At 59.6% G+C, this 17,958-nt stretch overlaps 1 protein-coding gene across 4 annotated transcripts in view; it reads right to left on the reverse strand.

The window, feature by feature from the left end:
• Window positions 1–17,958, reverse strand: part of NRBP2 (nuclear receptor binding protein 2) — a 137,542-nt gene that overhangs the window by 82,590 nt on the left and 36,994 nt on the right. For all 4 annotated transcript variants that reach the window (XR_012790740.1, XM_075581129.1, XM_075581127.1 and 1 more), the window contains exon 3: window positions 6,568–6,690. Coding sequence is in view for 3 of the 4 variants with exons in the window: in XM_075581129.1 (XP_075437244.1) it covers window positions 6,568–6,690 (123 nt within the window). In the remaining variant the exon portion in view is untranslated. The remainder of the gene's footprint in view (window positions 1–6,567; window positions 6,691–17,958) is intronic.

Consider the following 17,958-nt stretch of genomic DNA (forward strand, 5'->3'; position numbering starts at 1 on the left):
AGACGGTCTGCAGGTGGGGAGGAGTGAGACAGTCTGCAGGTGGGGAGAGGAGTGAGACGGTCTGCAGGTGGGGAGGAGTGAGACTGTCTGCAGGTGGGGAGGAGTGAGACAGTCTGCAGGTGGGGAGCAGTGAGATGGTCTGCAGGTGGGGAGGAGTGAGATGGTCTGCAGGTGGGGAGGAGTGAGACTGTCTGCAGGTGGGGAGGAGTGAGACAGTCTGCAGGTGGGGAGGAGTGAGACAGTCTGCAGGTGGGGAGGAGTGAGACGGTCTGCAGGTGGGGAGCAGTGAGATGGTCTGCAGGTGGGGAGGAGTGAGACAGTCTGCAGGTGGGGAGGAGTGAGACAGTCTGCAGGTGGGGAGGAGTGAGATGGTCTGCAGGTGGGGAGGAGTGAGACGGTCTGCAGGTGGGGAGGAGTGAGATGGTCTGCAGGTGGGGAGGAGTGAGATGGTCTGCAGGTGGGGAGGAGTGAGACAGTCTGCAGGTGGGGAGGAGTGAGACAGTCTGCAGGTGGGGAGGAGTGAGACAGTCTGCAGGTGGGGAGCAGTGAGACAGTCTGCAGGTGGGGAGGAGTGAGACGGTCTGCAGTTGGGGAGGAGTGAGACGGTCTGCAGTTGGGGAGGAGTGAGACGGTCTGCAGGAAGGGAGGAGTGAGACAGTCTGCAGGTGGGGAGGAGTGAGACGGTCTGCAGGTGGGGAGGAGTGAGACGGTCTGCAGGTGGGGAGGAGTGAGACAGTCTGCAGGTGGGGAGGAGTGAGACGGTCTGCAGGTGGGGAGGAGTGAGACAGTCTGCAGGAAGGGAGGAGTGAGACAGTCTGCAGGTGGGGAGGAGTGAGACAGTCTACAGGATGCAGAGAGCATGAGATGCAGAGCACGGGATGCAGAGCGCTGGGAGACGCAGAGCGCCGGGGGAGGCAAAGCTCTGGGGGAGGCAGAGCGCGGGGGAGGCAAAGCGCGGGGGAGGCAGAGCACGGGAGACGCAGAGCGTGGGAGACGCAGAGCGCGGGGGAGGCAGAGCGCGGGGGAGGCAGAGCATGGGAGACGCAGAGCACGGGAGATGCAGAGCGCGGGGGAGGCAGAGCTCTGGGGGAGGCAGAGCGCGGGGGAGGCAGAGCGCGGGGGACGCAGAGCGCGGGGGAGGCAGAGCGCGGGGGAGGCAAAGCGCGGGGGAGGCAGAGCGCGGGGGAGGCAGAGCGCGGGGGAGGCAGAGCGCGGGGGACGCAGAGCGCGGGGGAGGCAGAGCGCGGGGGAGGCAAAGCGCGGGGGAGGCAGAGCGCGGGGGACGCAGAGCGCGGGGGAGGCAGAGCGCGGGGGACGCAGAGCGCGGGGGAGGCAGAGCGCGGGGGAGGCAAAGCGCGGGGGACGCAGAGCGCGGGGGACGCAGAGCGCCGGGGGAGGCAGAGGGCGGGGTAGGCAGAGCGCGGGGGACGCAGAGCGCGGGGGAGGCAGAGCGCGGGGGAGGCAAAGCGCGGGGGACGCAGAGCGCGGGGGACGCAGAGCGCGGGGGAGGCAGAGCATGGGAGACGCAGAGCACGGGAGATGCAGAGCGCGGGGGAGGCAGAGCTCTGGGGGAGGCAGAGCGCGGGGGAGGCAAAGCGCGGGGGACGCAGAGCGCGGGGGAGGCAGAGCGCGGGGGAGGCAAAGCGCGGGGGAGGCAGAGGGCGGGGGAGGCAGACGGCGGAGGAGGCAGAGCGTGGGGGACGCAGAGGGCGGGGGAGGCAGAGGGCGGGGGAGGCAGAGGGCGGGGGAGGCAGAGGGCGGGGGAGGCAGAGCGCGGGGGAGGCAGAGCGCGGGGAACGCAGAGGGCGGGGGAGGCAGAGGGCGGGGGAGGCAGAGGGCGGGGGAGGCAGAGGGCGGGGGAGGCAGAGGGCGGGGGAGGCAGAGCGCGGGGGAGGCAGAGGGCGGGGGTGGCAGAGCGAGGGGGAGGCAGAGCGAGGGGGAGGCAGAGCGCGGGGGAGGCAGAGCGCGGGGGAGGCAGACGGCGGGGGAGGCAGACGGCGGGGGAGGCAGAGCGTGGGGGACACAGAGTGCGGGGGAGGCAGAGGGCGGGGGAGGCAGAGGGCGGGGGAGGCAGAGGGCGGGGGAGGCAGAGCGCGGGGGAGGCAGAGGGCGGGGGAGGCACGGGGGAGGCAGAGGGCGGGGGAGGCAGAGGGCGGGGGAGACAGAGGGCGGGGGAGGCAGAGGGCGGGGGAGGCAGAGGGCGGGGGAGGCAGAGCGCGGGGGAGGCAGAGGGCGGGGGAGGCAGAGGGCGGGGGAGGCAGAGGGCGGGGAGGCAGAGCGCGGGGGAGGCAGAGGGCGGGGGAGGCAGAGGGCGGGGGAGGCAGAGCGCGGGGAACAGGCCTTTCAGGATGGAGGGCGGGGGAGGCAGAGGGCGGGGGACGCAGAAGGCGGGGGAGGCAGAGCGCGGGGGAGGCAGAGGGCGGGGGAGGCAGAGGGCGGGGGAGGCAGAGCGTGGGGGACACAGAGTGCGGGGGAGGCAGAGTGCGGGGGAGGCAGAGGGCGGGGGAGGCAGAGGGCGGGGGAGGCAGAGCGCGGGGGAGGCAGAGGGCGGGGGAGGCACGGGGGAGGCAGAGGGCGGGGTAGGCAGAGGGCGGGGGAGGCAGAGGGCGGGGGAGGCAGAGGGCGGGGGAGGCAGAGCGCGGGGGAGGCAGAGGGCGGGGGAGGCAGAGGGCGGGGGAGGCAGAGGGCCGGGGGAGGCAGAGGGCGGGGGACGCAGAAGGCGGGGGAGGCAGAGGGCGGGGGAGGCAGAGGGCGGGGGAGGCAGAGGGCGGGGAGGCAGAGCGCGGGGGAGGCAGAGCGCGGGAGAGGCAGAGTGCGGGGGAGGCAGAGGGCGGGGGAGGCAGAGGGCGGGGGAGGCAGAGCGCGGGGGAGGCAGAGGGCGGGGGAGGCAGAGGGCGGGGGAGACAGAGGGCGGGGTAGGCAGAGCGCGGGGGAGGCAGAGGGCGGGGGAGGCAGAGGGCGGGGGAGGCAGAGCGCGGGGGAGGCAGAGCGCGGGGGAGGCAGAGGGCGGGGGAGGCAGAGGGCGGGGGAGGCAGAGGGCGGGGGACGCAGAAGGCGGGGGAGGCAGAGGGCGGGGGAGGCAGAGGGCGGGGGAGGCAGAGCGCGGGGTAGGCAGAGCGCGGGGGAGGCAGAGGGCGGGGGAGGCAGAGGGCGGGGGAGGCACAGGGGAGGCAGAGGGCGGGGGAGGCAGAGCGCGGGGGAGGCACGGGGGAGGCAGAGGGCGGGGTAGGCAGAGGGCGGGGGAGGCACGGGGGAGGCAGAGGGCGGGGGAGGCAGAGGGCGGGGGAGGCAGAGGGCGGGGGACGCAGAAGGCGGGGGAGGCAGAGGGCGGGGGAGGCAGAGGGCGGGGGAGGCAGAGCGCGGGGGAGGCAGAGGGCGGGGGAGGCAGAGGGCGGGGTAGGCAGAGGGCGGGGGAGGCAGAGGGCCGGGGGAGGCAGAGGGCGGGGGACGCAGAAGGCGGGGGAGGCAGAGCGCGGGGTAGGCAGAGGGCGGGGGAGGCAGAGGGCGGGGGAGGCAGAGGGCGGGGGAGGCAGAGCGCGGGGGAGGCAGAGGGCGGGGGAGGCACGGGGGAGGCAGAGGGCGGGGTAGGCAGAGGGCGGGGGAGGCAGAGGGCGGGGGAGGCAGAGGGCGGGGGAGGCAGAGCGCGGGGGAGGCAGAGGGCGGGGGAGGCAGAGGGCGGGGGAGGCAGAGGGCCGGGGGAGGCAGAGGGCGGGGGACGCAGAAGGCGGGGGAGGCAGAGGGCGGGGGAGGCAGAGGGCGGGGGAGGCAGAGGGCGGGGGAGGCAGAGCGCGGGGGAGGCAGAGGGCGGGGGAGGCAGAGGGCGGGGGAGGCAGAGGGCGGGGGAGGCAGAGCGCGGGGGAGGCAGAGCGCGGGGGAGGCAGAGCGCGGGGGAGACAGAGGGCGGGGGAGGCAGAGGGCGGGGGAGGCAGAGGGCGGGGAACAGGCCTTTCAGGATGGAGGGCGGGGGAGGCAGAGGGCGGGGGAGGCAGAGGGCGGGGGACGCAGAAGGCGGGGGAGGCAGAGGGCGGGGGAGGCAGAGTGCGGGGGAGGCAGAGGGCGGGGAACAGGCCTTTCAGGATGGAGGGCGGGGGAGGCAGAGGGCGGGGGAGGCAGAGGGCGGGGGACGCAGAAGGCGGGGGAGGCAGAGGGCGGGGGAGGCAGAGGGCGGGGGAGGCAGAGTGCGGGGGAGGCAGAGGGCGGGGGAGGCAGAGCGCGGGGGAGGCAGAGGGTGGGGGAGGCAGAGGGCGGGGGAGGCACGGGGGAGGCAGAGGGCGGGGTAGGCAGAGGGCGGGGGAGGCAGAGGGCGGGGGAGGCAGAGGGCGGGGGAGGCAGAGTGCGGGGGAGGCAGAGGGCGGGGGAGGCAGAGCGCGGGGTAGGCAGAGCGTGGGGGAGGCAGAGGGCGGGGGAGGCAGAGGGCGGGGGAGGCACGGGGGAGGCAGAGGGCGGGGTAGGCAGAGGGCGGGGGAGGCAGAGGGCGGGGGAGGCAGAGGGCGGGGGACGCAGAGGGCGGGGGAGGCAGAGGGCGGGGGAGACAGAGGGCGGGGGAGGCAGAGCGCGGGGGAGACAGAGGGCGGGGGAGGCAGAGGGCGGGGGAGACAGAGGGCGGGGGAGGCAGAGGGCGGGGGACGCAGAGGGCGGGGGAGGCAGAGGGCGGGGGAGACAGAGGGCGGGGGAGGCAGAGCGCGGGGGAGGCAGAGGGCGGGGGAGGCAGAGCGCGGGGGAGGCAGAGGGCGGGGGAGGCAGAGCGCGGGGGGAGGCAGAGCGTGGGGGAGGCAGAGCACGGGGGGACGCAGAGCGGGGGGGACGCAGAGCGGGGGGGAGGCAGAGGGCGGGGGAGGCAGAGGGCGGGGAACAGGCCTTGCAGGATGGAGGGGTTGATGGGAATATTTATCAAATTAGTTTTATTTACTTATATAAATCTGGAGCAGTTTTTTGCTCCGTGCAGCAACCGGAAGCCTCCGATTATTACCCCCGTGATGTGGGGATGGGAGATACCCCCGTGATGTGGGGAGGGAATGGGAGATACCCCCGTGATGTGGGGATGGGAGATACCCCCGTGATGTGGGGATGGGATGGGAGATACCCACGTGATGTGGGGAGGGGAAATATCCGCGTGATGTGTTGATGGGAGATACCCCCGTGATGTGGGGATGGGAGATGCCCCCGTGATGTGGGGATGGGAGATACCCCCGTGATGTGGGGATGGGAGATACCCCCGTGATGTGGGGATGGGAGATACCCCCGTGATGTGGGGATGGGAGATACCCCCGTGATGTGGGGATGGGATGGGAGATACCCCTGTGATGTGGGGATGGGAGATGCCCCCGTGATGTGGGGATGGGATGGGAGATACCCCCGTGATGTGGGGAGGGGATGGGAGTTACCCCCGTGATGTGGGGATGGGAGATGCCCCCGTGATGTGGGGATGGGATGGGAGATACCCCCGTGATGTGGGGAGGGGATGGGAGATACCCCCGTGATGTGGGGAGGGGATGGGAGATACCCCCGTGATGTGGGGAGGGGAAATATCCGCGTGATGTGTTGATGGGAGATACCCCCGTGATGTGGGGATGGGAGATACCCCCGTGATGTGGGGATGGGAGATGCCCCCGTGATGTGGGGATGGGAGATGCCCTCGTGATGTGGGGATGGGAGATACCCCCGTGATGTGGGGAGGGGAGATGCCCCCGTGATGTGGGGATGGGATGGGAGATACCCCCGTGATGTGGGGAGGGGATGGGAGATACCCCCGTGATGTGGGGATGGGAGATGCCCCCGTGATGTGGGGATGGGATGGGAGATACCCCCGTGATGTGGGGAGGGGATGGGAGATACCCCCGTGATGTGGGGAGGGGATGGGAGATACCCCCGTGATGTGGGGAGGGGAGATGCCCCCGTGATGTGGGGAGGGGAGATACCCCCGTGATGTGGGGATGGGAGATACCCCGGTGATGTGGGGAGGGGAGATACCCCCGTGATGTGGGGTGGGGAGATACCCCGGTGATGTGGGGAGGGGAGGGGAGATGCCCCCGTGATGTGGGGATGGGAGACACCCCCGTGATGTGGGGATAAGAGATACCCCGTGATGTGGGGAGGGGAGATGCCCCCGTGATGTGGGGAGATACCCCGGTGATGTGGGGAGGGGATGGGAGATGCCCCCGTGATGTGGGGAGGGGAGATACCCCGGTGACGTGGGGAGGGGATGGGAGATACCCCGGTGATGTGGGGATGGGATGGGAGATGCCCCCGTGATGTGGGGAGGGGAGATGCCCCCGTGATGTGGGGAGGGGATGGGAGATGCCCCCGTGATGTGGGGAGGGGAGATACCCCGGTGACGTGGGGAGGGGATGGGAGATACCCCGGTGACGTGGGGAGGGGATGGGAGATACCCCCGTGATGTGGGGATGGGAGATACCCCGTGACGTGGGGAGGGGATGGGAGATACCCCCGTGATGTGGGGATGGGAGATACCCCCGTGATGTGGGGATGGGAGATGCCCCCGTGATGTGGGGATGGGAGATACCCCGTGACGTGGGGATGGGGCAGGGCGTCTTCTCCAGCTCACACCTCATGGGCCTTGAAGATCTTCTTGTCTGAGAATTGCAGCTCATTCCACACGACCTCCACTCCCTCCTCCGTGTCCATGGCCAGGAAGGTGCTCTCTATCCCGGGCATGTTCCCCTGATTCACCTGCCGGAGACACAGAACAGCGAGTCACAGGGCGGCACAGAACAGCGAGGCACAGGGAGGCACAGAACAGCGAGGCACATGGAGGCACAGAACAGCGAGTCACAGGGAGGCACAGAACAGCGAGGCACAGAACAGCGAGTCACAGGGCGGCACAGAACAGCGAGGCACAGGGAGGCACAGAACAGCGAGGCACAGGGAGACACAGAACAGCGAGGCACAGAACAGCGAGTCACAGGGAGGCACAGAACAGGAGGCACAAGGAGACACAGAACAGGAGGCACAGGGAGGCACAGAACAGGAGGCACAAGGAGACACAGAACAGGAGGCACAGGGAGACACAGAACAGGAGGCACAAGGAGACACAGAACAGGAGGCACAGGGAGACACAGAACAGGAGGCACAGGGAGACACAGAACAGAGAGTCACAGGGCGGCACAGAACAGCGAGGCACAGAACAGCGAGTCACAGGGAGGCACAGAACAGGAGGCACAAGGAGACACAGAACAGGAGGCACAAGGAGGCACAGAACAGCGAGTCACAGGGAGACACAGAACAGGAGGCACAAGGAGACACAGAACAGGAGGCACAGGGAGGCACAGAACAGAGAGTCACAGCGAGTCACAGGGAGGCACAGAACAGCGAGTCACAGGGAGGCACAGAACAGCGAGTCACAGGGAGGCACAGAACAGCGAGTCACAGGGAGGCACAGAACAGCGAGTCACAGGGAGGCACAGAACAGCAAGTCACAGGGAGGCACAGAACAGCGAATCACAGGGAGGCACAGAACAGCGAATCACAGGGAGGCACAGAACAGCGAGTCACAGGGAGGCACAGAACAGCGAATCACAGGGAGGCACAGAACAGCGAGTCACAGGGAGGCACAGAACAGCGAGTCACAGGGAGGCACAGAACAGCAAGTCACAGGGAGGCACAGAACAGGAGGCGCAGAACAGGAGGCACAGAACAGGAGGCACAGGGAGGCACAGGGAGGCACAGAACAGCGAGTCACGGGGACACAGAACAGCGAGTCACAGGGAGGCACAGAACAGGAGGCACAAGGAGACACAGAACAGGAGGCACAGGGAGGCACAGAACAGGAGGCACAAGGAGACACAGAACAGGAGGCACAAGGAGGCACAGAACAGGAGCCACAGGGAGACACAGAACATGAGGCACAGGGAGGCACAGAACAGAGAGTCACAGGGCGGCACAGAACAGCGAGGCACAGAACAGCGAGTCACAGGGAGGCACAGAACAGGAGGCACAAGGAGACACAGAACAGGAGGCACAAGGAGGCACAGAACAGCGAGTCACAGGGAGACACAGAACAGGAGGCACAAGGAGACACAGAACAGGAGGCACAGGGAGGCACAGAACAGAGAGTCACAGCGAGTCACAGGGAGGCACAGAACAGCGAGTCACAGGGAGGCACAGAACAGCGAGTCACAGGGAGGCACAGAACAGCGAGTCACAGGGAGGCACAGAACAGCGAGTCACAGGGAGGCACAGAACAGCAAGTCACAGGGAGGCACAGAACAGCGAATCACAGGGAGGCACAGAACAGCGAGTCACAGGGAGGCACAGAACAGCGAATCACAGGGAGGCACAGAACAGCGAGTCACAGGGAGGCACAGAACAGCGAGTCACAGGGAGGCACAGAACAGCAAGTCACAGGGAGGCACAGAACAGGAGGCGCAGAACAGGAGGCACAGAACAGGAGGCACAGGGAGGCACAGGGAGGCACAGAACAGCGAGTCACGGGGACACAGAACAGCGAGTCACAGGGAGGCACAGAACAGGAGGCACAAGGAGACACAGAACAGGAGGCACAGGGAGGCACAGAACAGGAGGCACAAGGAGACACAGAACAGGAGGCACAAGGAGGCACAGAACAGGAGCCACAGGGAGACACAGAACATGAGGCACAGGGAGGCACAGAACAGAGAGTCACAGGGCGGCACAGAACAGCGAGGCACAGAACAGCGAGTCACAGGGAGGCACAGAACAGGAGGCACAAGGAGACACAGAACAGGAGGCACAAGGAGGCACAGAACAGCGAGTCACAGGGAGACACAGAACAGGAGGCACAAGGAGACACAGAACAGGAGGCACAGGGAGGCACAGAACAGAGAGTCACAGCGAGTCACAGGGAGGCACAGAACAGCGAGTCACAGGGAGGCACAGAACAGCGAGTCACAGGGAGGCACAGAACAGCGAGTCACAGGGAGGCACAGAACAGCGAGTCACAGGGAGGCACAGAACAGCAAGTCACAGGGAGGCACAGAACAGCGAATCACAGGGAGGCACAGAACAGCGAGTCACAGGGAGGCACAGAACAGCGAATCACAGGGAGGCACAGAACAGCGAGTCACAGGGAGGCACAGAACAGCGAGTCACAGGGAGGCACAGAACAGCAAGTCACAGGGAGGCACAGAACAGGAGGCGCAGAACAGGAGGCACAGAACAGGAGGCACAGGGAGGCACAGAACAGCGAGTCACGGGGACACAGAACAGCGAGTCACAGGGAGGCACAGAACTGGGAGTCACAGGGAGGCACAGAACAGCGAGTCACAGGGGGGCACAGAACAGGAGGCGCAGAACAGGAGGCACAGAACTGGGAGGCACAGAACAGGGAGACACAGAACAGGGACACAGGGAGACACAGAACAGCGAGTCACAGGGAGGCACAGAACAGCGAGGCACAGAACAGGAGGCACAGGGAGGCACAGAACAGGAGGCACAAGGAGGCACAGAACAGGAGGCACAGGGAGGCACAGAACAGGGAGGCACAGAACAGGGAGACACAGAACAGGGACACAGGGAGACACAGAACAGCGAGTCACAGGGAGGCACAGAACAGGAGGCACAGAACAGGAGGCACAGGGAGGCACAGAACAGGAGGCACAGAACAGGAGGCACAGGGAGACACAGAACAGCGAGTCACAGGGAGGCACAGGGAGTCAAAACAAGGGACACAAGGAATCAGAACAAGTGACACAACGAGTCAGAACAAGTGGCACACGGGATTCACATGGCAGGGGACACAGGGAGTCACAGAGCAGGGAGCACAGGGAGGCACAGAGCAGGAGGCACAGGGTGTCAGAGCAAAGGACACATACAGTCACAGGGGCAGCAGGTAGTCAGTGCAAGGGGCACAGGGGTCAGAAGAAGCAGAGAACAGGAGGCATAGGACTGGGGGTGCAAGGAATCACATCGCATGAGGCACAGGGAGTAACAGAGCAGGGGCACAGGGAAGAACAGGGGGAGCACAGAGCAGGAGGCACAGAGCAGGGAGTGCAGGGAGTCAGAGCAGGGAGTGCATTTAGTCACAGAGCAGGGAGCACAAAGCAGGGGGGTACAAGGAGTCACAGAGCAGGGAGCACAGGGAGTCACAGAGCAGGGAGCACAGGGAGTCACAGAGCAGGGAGTGCAGGGAGTCACAGAGCAGGGAGTCACAGAGTAGGGAGTCACAGAGCAGGGAGTGCAGGGAGTCACAGAGCAGGGAGTGCAGGGAGTCACAGAGCAGGGAGTGCAGGGAGTCACAGAGCAGGGAGTCACAGAGCAAGGAGTGCAGGGAGTCACAGAGCAGGGAGTCACAGAGTAGGGAGTCACAGAGCAGGGAGTGCAGGGAGTCACAGAGCAGGGAGTGCAGGGAGTCACAGAGCAGGGAGTCACAGAGCAGGGAGTGCAGGGAGTCACAGAGCAGGGAGTGCAGGGAGTCACAGAGCAGGGAGTGCAGGGAGTCACAGAGCAGGGAGTGCAGGGAGTCACAGAGCAGGGAGTGCAGGGAGTCACAGAGCAGGGAGTCACAGAGGAGCCGGGAGTCAGAACAGGTAACTTATAAAACACTGCATTATGAAAGCGTCCAGCAGTGTAAGTATGAACACGCACGCACGCACGCACGCACGCACGCACGCACGCACACACACACTGAGCCGGTGCCTTGTACACAGGGGACACGGACTGTTTGCTGACTGGGTGTCCTGGGCGCACAATGCTCCCTTGTCTGCGGGTCACGTGTCACTGCGACGTGAGGTTCAGTACAGACAGGGACCCGGCCTGAGGGCACTCCCAGCATGCTTTGCTCTGTCCGAGGTCACTGCAAGGAGATGTCACACAGGCTGCCCGAGAGCAGCAATGTACTGGGACACAAAGAATACCGTGTGTCTACCCGAGGCCTGTGTGTGTGTGTGACTGCGTGTGTCTATCTGAGGTGTGTGTGTGTTAGTGTGTGTATCTATCTGAGGCATGTGTGTGTGTGACTGCATGTGTCTATCTGAGGTGTGTGTGTGACTGTGTGTCTATCTGAGGTGTGTGTGTTAGTGTGTGTATCTATCTGAGGCCTGTGTGTGACTGCGTGTGTCTATCTGAGGAGTGTGTGTGTGACTGTGTGTGTATCTGAGGCCTGTGTGTGTGTGACTGCGTGTGTCTATCTGAGGCCTGTGTGTGTGACTGCGTGTGTCTATCCGAGGAGTGTGTGTCTATCTGAGGAGTGTGTGTGTGACTGTGTGTGTATCTATCCGAGGCCTGTGTGTGTGTGTGACTGCGTGTGTCTATCCGAGGAGTGTGTGTGTGACTGTGTGTGTGTGTGACTGTGTGTGTGTCTACCCGAGGCCTGTGTGTGTGTGTGACTGCGTGTGTCTATCTGAGGTGTGTGTGTTAGTGTGTGTATCTATCCGAGGCCTGTGTGTGTGTGACTGCGTGTGTCTATCCGAGGAGTGTGTGTGACTGTGTGTGTATCTGAGGCCTGTGTGTGTGTGACTGCGTGTGTCTATCTGAGGCCTGTGTGTGTGACTGCGTGTGTCTATCTGAGGAGTGTGTGTCTATCTGAGGAGTGTGTGTGTGACTGTGTGTGTATCTAACCGAGGCCTGTGTGTGTGTGTGACTACGTGTGTCTATCTGAGGTGTGTGTGTTACTGTGTGTGTATCTGAGGCCTGTGTGTGTGACTGCGTGTGTCTATCCGAGGAGTGTGTGTGTGACTGTGTGTGTATCTATCTGAGGCCTGTGTGTGTGTGACTGCGTGTGTCTATCCGAGGAGTGTGTGTCTATCTGAGGAGTGTGTGTGTGACTGTGTGTGTATCTATCCGAGGCCTGTGTGTGTGTGTGACTGTGTGTCTATCCGAGGAGTGTGAGACTGTGTGTGCATGTGACTGTGTGTCTATCCGAGGCGTGTGTGAGACTGTGTGTGCATGTGACTGTGTGTGTCTTTCCGAGGCATGTGTGAGACTGTGTGTGCATGTGACTGTGTGTCTATCCGAGGAGTGTGAGACTGTGTGTGCATGTGACTGTGTGTCTATCCGAGGCATGTGTGAGACTGTGTGTGCATGTGACTGTGTGTCTTTCCGAGGCGTGTGTGAGACTGTGTGTGCATGTGACTGTGTGTCTATCCGAGGAGTGTGTGAGACTGTGTGCATGTGACTGTGTGTCTATCCGAGGAGTGTGTGAGACTGTGTGTGCATGTGACTGGGTGTGTCTATACGAGGCGTGTGTGAGACTGTGTGTGCATGTGACTGTGTGTGTCTATCCGAGGCGCGTGCGTGTCCCTACCCTTCAACATTTCCCAGCTGCAAATAGATACACATGCCTATTACACCCCTCTAATACACTCCCACACCCCTCTAATACACTCCCACACCCCTATAATACACTCCCACACCCCTCTAATACACTCCCACACCCCTCTAATACACTCCCACACCCCTCTAATACACTCCCACACCCCTCTAATAAACCCCCCTTCCCCCCCACACAAACCCCTCATATACACCCTGTAAGGGAGTGAAGGAGTTAACTCCCTCCCTCTGTAAGGATAAGGAAACTACACACTGCTCTCAGATTTCCTGCCTCAGCTGCTTCATATTAACTCCTGATTGAGCAGGGTTTTAAAAGGCCGGAAGTAACTGTTTTTCAGAGGCCCAGTCTGAGGCCTCGTCCAGGGTTCCGGCGTGCGTGCTGAGGCGCGCTGAGGCTCAGAGAAAGCGGGTGCTTTCCCTGGCCTTAGACAGCGTGCCGTCAGGGGGCGTGTCGGGGGATGGGCCGGTGACGTCACGGAGCTGGTTCGCCCTCATTGGGCGAACCGCTCGCGTGACCGGCCCTGCGCTCCGGCAAGCGCGTGATTTTAAAAATTACCTAAGACCTACGCTTCCGCGCGCTTGCGGAAGCGTAGGCGAGCCCCTACTAAAGCCGCTCTCATTGCGGGCTCACAGGTAAGTGCAAGCGCGCCTCAGCACGGCTCAGCGCGTAAGCGCTGACCATGGCCGAGGCCTGAGTTGCAATTCCTGTTTGGCAAGAGATGAGGGTCACAGAGCATTTCCTGGAACCCTGCTGGGATTCACACCCAGCACCAACCGAGCTCCCGCCTGCAGAGCCCAGGCTTCTTGTTCACCAGAAGGTTTTGCCTGGGAACAACGGGGACCCCAAAGCCTCACACCACAGAGAAGCCTGCACAGAAACAGGACAGGAGAGACTTCCTGGGAGCAGTAGGACTGCAACGCATGCATCTGACACTCGAATGGAGAAACCAGAGATGCTGGACCAGCACACTCAGATAAAGACTTTTTATATTGTTCCCTGATATTGTGTTGTAGGATTTGGGGCTGGTAACTGGCTTATCTAGCCAGTCAGGTAGCTAGGGCTTGTCCTGTCTAGTAAGTAAGTAGGCTTTCTTTTTATGCTTTGTGTTTTGCCTTTAAAAGGGACAGCGTGCCCAATGTTTTGTTGTTTGTGGAGAAATAAATCACCCAACAGTTTGGTGCAGCCTAAAATGCAACTGACCTTGCCTACAGTGCCCCTCCTAAACACTCCCCTCAAACCCCCATTTGCAGTCTCCCCATGCTGTGGTCTCACAAAACTGCATGCACGCTCCGTGTGTGTGTGTGTGTGTGTGTGTGTGTGTGTGTGTGTGTGTGTGTGTGTGTGTGTGTGTGTGTGAATAGTATATCTGCTATTATCTATATTGAATTTTTTATATATTTTTTTATCATATCTTTAACCACACATCTAAATCACTGCTTCCCATATTTATTCGGATCCTCATATATGCCTAGGATCTGTGTAAGATTTTTGTAGTATATGTGACGATGAAAGTGTCCCCAGGCCACCAATTAAAGCATTATGCCCAGCTGGGGGGCCCCTGAGTCATAAAAGGTGACTGTGCAGTGTCAGTTCTGCGGGCCACGGCTGACTGCAGTCCTAAAATGTATTTTAACCCGTCTAAAATGTGCCCGTGGGGAATTGTGTCAGCTCTTTAACCCAATTGTTGTATATAACTGTTGGTATAATAAAGATGTATGTGGTTTTACTGTTCCAGGAGTGCCAGCCAGTGGGGATGTGCCGGGCGTGAGTTTCAGGGGTGACTTTACGGTAAAATGTTGTCAGGGTGTGTTGGGTAGACAGGGGCCACTGTTATAGGTTACCCCGAAACATGTACTCAGGAATCCCCCCAGATTCCCGAGGACATGAGTAACACGGGTCACCGGACAAAATCCCCCCCTAGAACACAGTTTGCAGCTCACCGCCAAATCCCCCTGCTTCAGCACAAACCAGGGCAGTAAAACCAGGCAGGGCACTGTGTTACATTCCAGGTCCCGGGATATGCCCGAATCCCAGGACCCAGTGAGGGGTTCCGTAACTCTCTCACCAGGGATAAGGTGGAGAGAGTTGTAGGGGTTACATTTTAAGTTAAAGCGTAGAGTGTCAGCTCCGCAGCCAACTGCTGACTGCAGTCCTGTGAAGGGACATGACCCAAGTAATGCCCAGGTACCCCGAGTCCAGGATAGGGGTTCATAGAGAAATTATATCATGAGTTAAATGTATGAATTATGATAACAATTTTTTTGAATAAGGGGTTTTAACCATCCCCCAAGATTTATAAGTTAGGTTTTTGAAGTAATGTCATGGAAGTAATTTAGATAAACACCCCATTTACATAGGAAGCATAAGGGGGTGCTCATCTCAGCTTCAAAGGCCAGGACGTAGAGGTGTCAAACCTTTTGTTAGCAGACACATTTGGGATTCACCAGTACAGTGAGTTATAACTTAAGTCCAGGACTTCTAAGGCATCACGTGGAGATGACTCTGGCATGTCGGGGGAGACATTGTAAGGTGTTACTTGGAGAGGAGGAGAGGGGAACATTTTGGCCTGACAGGTGGCTAGGTGTCAGGAGACAGTGAGACATTAGGTCTCCAGGGAAGTAGGTTTGGCTAGGTATGCCAAGCAGCGGAAGTGCCAAGTTCGCACATGTTCTCATCATACCTTGAAGCTTTGTGCCAGTTTTTGGAATGCCTGGCAAACCCTTGCTAAAAGTGGGATAATTGGTTCCCACGCAGTGATTCGCTGCAGACTGAAAAGATGGGGCATGTGAAAGTTTTTAAAAAGTCATGCAGTCAGTCAGAAAGTTAGTCATCTGAGTTTAAGTTCCATCTAAGAGTTCCATCTTGTAAGCAGATTCATCTAAGCTACAGCGGGCGGTACAGAGACTATTTCATTGCCACTAAAGATTTGTATCCAGCATCCAATATTCACAAGGATTAATGATTGGCTAATTAATCCTGCATTGGCAGAACGAGATTCTTTTATTTGGCTGAATTATAGGGGTGGCAAGTTGCGCCCTTAGCCAAAAGACTGTCCTGTTTCCTGCTTGCGTACCAACCTCGCTCTGGGAATTGATACCTGCAGACCGGATTGCTTGAATTTTCGTTCCAGAAACCTGTTATTTCGTTTCAGTAAGTGTTATTCGTGATAATTCTGTAATTCAAGCTGTGTGTGTTCTTTATGTGAATAAAAGCAATTTATTTTATTTCACGCTTTTGTTCAATCAAAGGATCCAGGTATAAATGTGTCAATAAGCACTGGTCTCCCGTGACAGTATATTACATCTACTTGTCTCATTCCTCATATGATCTCCAGTTCTTCAATCTTACATTTTAAAGCAATAACAATACGTTTTTAATGTATTACATTCTTTGTGAGTATCATCACCTTATGTATCTATGGTTTTCTCTTTCCTGTATAACGCTGTACAGTATAGCTCATTTTGGAGCATCATGTACTAGTGCTAGATACCGTAACGCTGTTTTAGTTAACACTAATATGCTACTAATATTTGTATTTCCACCCAAATATCCCCCCTAAAACTGACACACAAGAGATGTCACAGTTCTAGGGCTAAGGGAACATGAAATAAGGAAAAAACAGGTTCATTTTATTTTCCAGCATGTATTATCCCTTTACCTGAGCTGGTGGCATTGAGATGCTAATTGACATGTGGCTGCCTTTTGTCCTGTGTGCAGTCCCACTCATAGCACAAGCACAAAATGCATTGTAGTTTTAAAACTCAGAAAACTAACATTTAGACCCAAGAGCTTGCACTCCACTATTTGGACCTAAAATGTGGGGGATTCTAAAACCTTGCTGGCAGGCAATACAGGTTAACCCTGTTTTTCCCTCAAATATTCCCCTCGGGTTCCAGAAGTGTCTGCCCTGCAGCTATTTCTCATAAGAGGCCACCCATACCAGGCAATCCACTTATAAGCTGCACAGGCAGCTACGGGCCCATGAGGCAAAGGGAATACACAGAGAATGCATTAACTAGCCCACAGGGCTTACACAGTTAACCCCCCATACACAGTTCCTAGCTTATAACCCTATGGGGGACAGTATAAGGGAAACAACATTACAGGGCAACACAGTAAGGTACAATATTAGACCCAAGAGCTGACACTCTCAGCCCTTGCCATATGGTTTCAGAGTCAGCCAGCCTGGCTCCATTTTTATTAATGAAGGCCGGCTACGCCCTACCGTCACAATGCGCGTACACAGCCTGTCTGAGTTCTGTGTCTATGTACAGTATGTGTACACAGCCTGTCTGAGGTCTGTGTGAATGTACAGTATGTGTACACAGCCTGTCTGAGGTCGGGGTGTGTGTGTGTGTGTGTGTGTGTGTGTGTGTGTGTGTGTGTGTGTGTGTGTGTGTGTGTGTGTGTGTGTGTGTACTGAGCGTGTGTATGTGTAGCTCCTCCATCTGAGGACTCCTAATTTTATAAGGGGTTAATTGCCTTAATGGGTTACCTGGGTGGGCTCCCTCTGGTATTACCTCTGTCTCCATCATGTGATGTAGGATAACTATGCAGAAGGGACTGCCACTCCTTTGTATGTCCTGTGACCCATGATGTCACTCTAGGCCATATACAAGGTACATCGCTCCACCCGATGGTTTAGAAACAATTTCTTCAGAGGTCTGACTGGGGTCCTCACTGTGAGTCCTGTAAACAGGTTTGTGTGTGTGTGTATAGCTAAGTGTATTAAGATGGGTCCTGTCACCGTTTGTTGTTTTCTGTTAGGAATGTGCCCATTAAGGGTAGTAGTACGGGTTCGAGATTGTTCTCACTATGGATAAGGATGCTGTGTGCTCTTGACAGGTGTTCTCAGAATAGTAATTCCGGAGTGTGTTTGAATTGGCCCAACGGGAAGGTCCCTAGTACAATCCTGCTCACATAGGTATGGAAGAAGCCTGCTCACATAGGTATGGAAGAAGCCTGCTCACATAGGTATGGAAGAAGCCTGCTCACATAGGTATGGAAGAAGCCTGCTCACATAGGTATGGAAGAAGCCTGCTCACATAGGTATGGAAGAAGCCTGCACACATAGGTATGGAAGAAGCCTGCTCACATAGTTTGCGGGTTGCTAAACTCGAAGCCCGACTGTATTCCTAAGAGGGCCACTGATATGGGCCATTACTAACTCTAAGCAAGAGACGGTCACTTTATCCCTTACTACAGGTGACAAGAATAATTACCTCCCCAGCGTAGGCGTGGGAGCTACCAGGTGATTGATGTTTGCCACGAGTCTCTGTCACAAGAGATGTATGTCAGTGACTGTGGAGCTGTATAGACGGATGTTAAATAAAGCACCTGTTTTATATTCAAAAAAGTTCCTGGTGCCCGTCCTTATTCTATCTCCTTATTCACGCCCACCCTGCACCCACCCAGCACCCTGACCAGGTCTGAGAGACTGAGCCCACCCTACACCCACCCAGCACCCTGACCAGGTCTGAGAGACTGAGCCCAGCCTGCACCCACCCAGCACCCTGACTAGATCTGAGAGACTGAGCCCACTCTGCACCTACCCAGCACCCTGACCAGGTCTGAGAGACTGAGCCCAGCCTGCACCCACCCAGCACCCTGACTAGGTCTGAGAGACTGAGCCCCCCCTGCACTGACCCAGCACCCTGACCAAATGTGAGAGACTGAGCCCACCCTGCACCCTG

The sequence above is a fragment of the Ascaphus truei genome, chromosome 2 (genome assembly GCF_040206685.1).
Source record: "Ascaphus truei isolate aAscTru1 chromosome 2, aAscTru1.hap1, whole genome shotgun sequence".
Classification (NCBI taxonomy): Eukaryota; Metazoa; Chordata; class Amphibia; order Anura; family Ascaphidae; genus Ascaphus; species Ascaphus truei.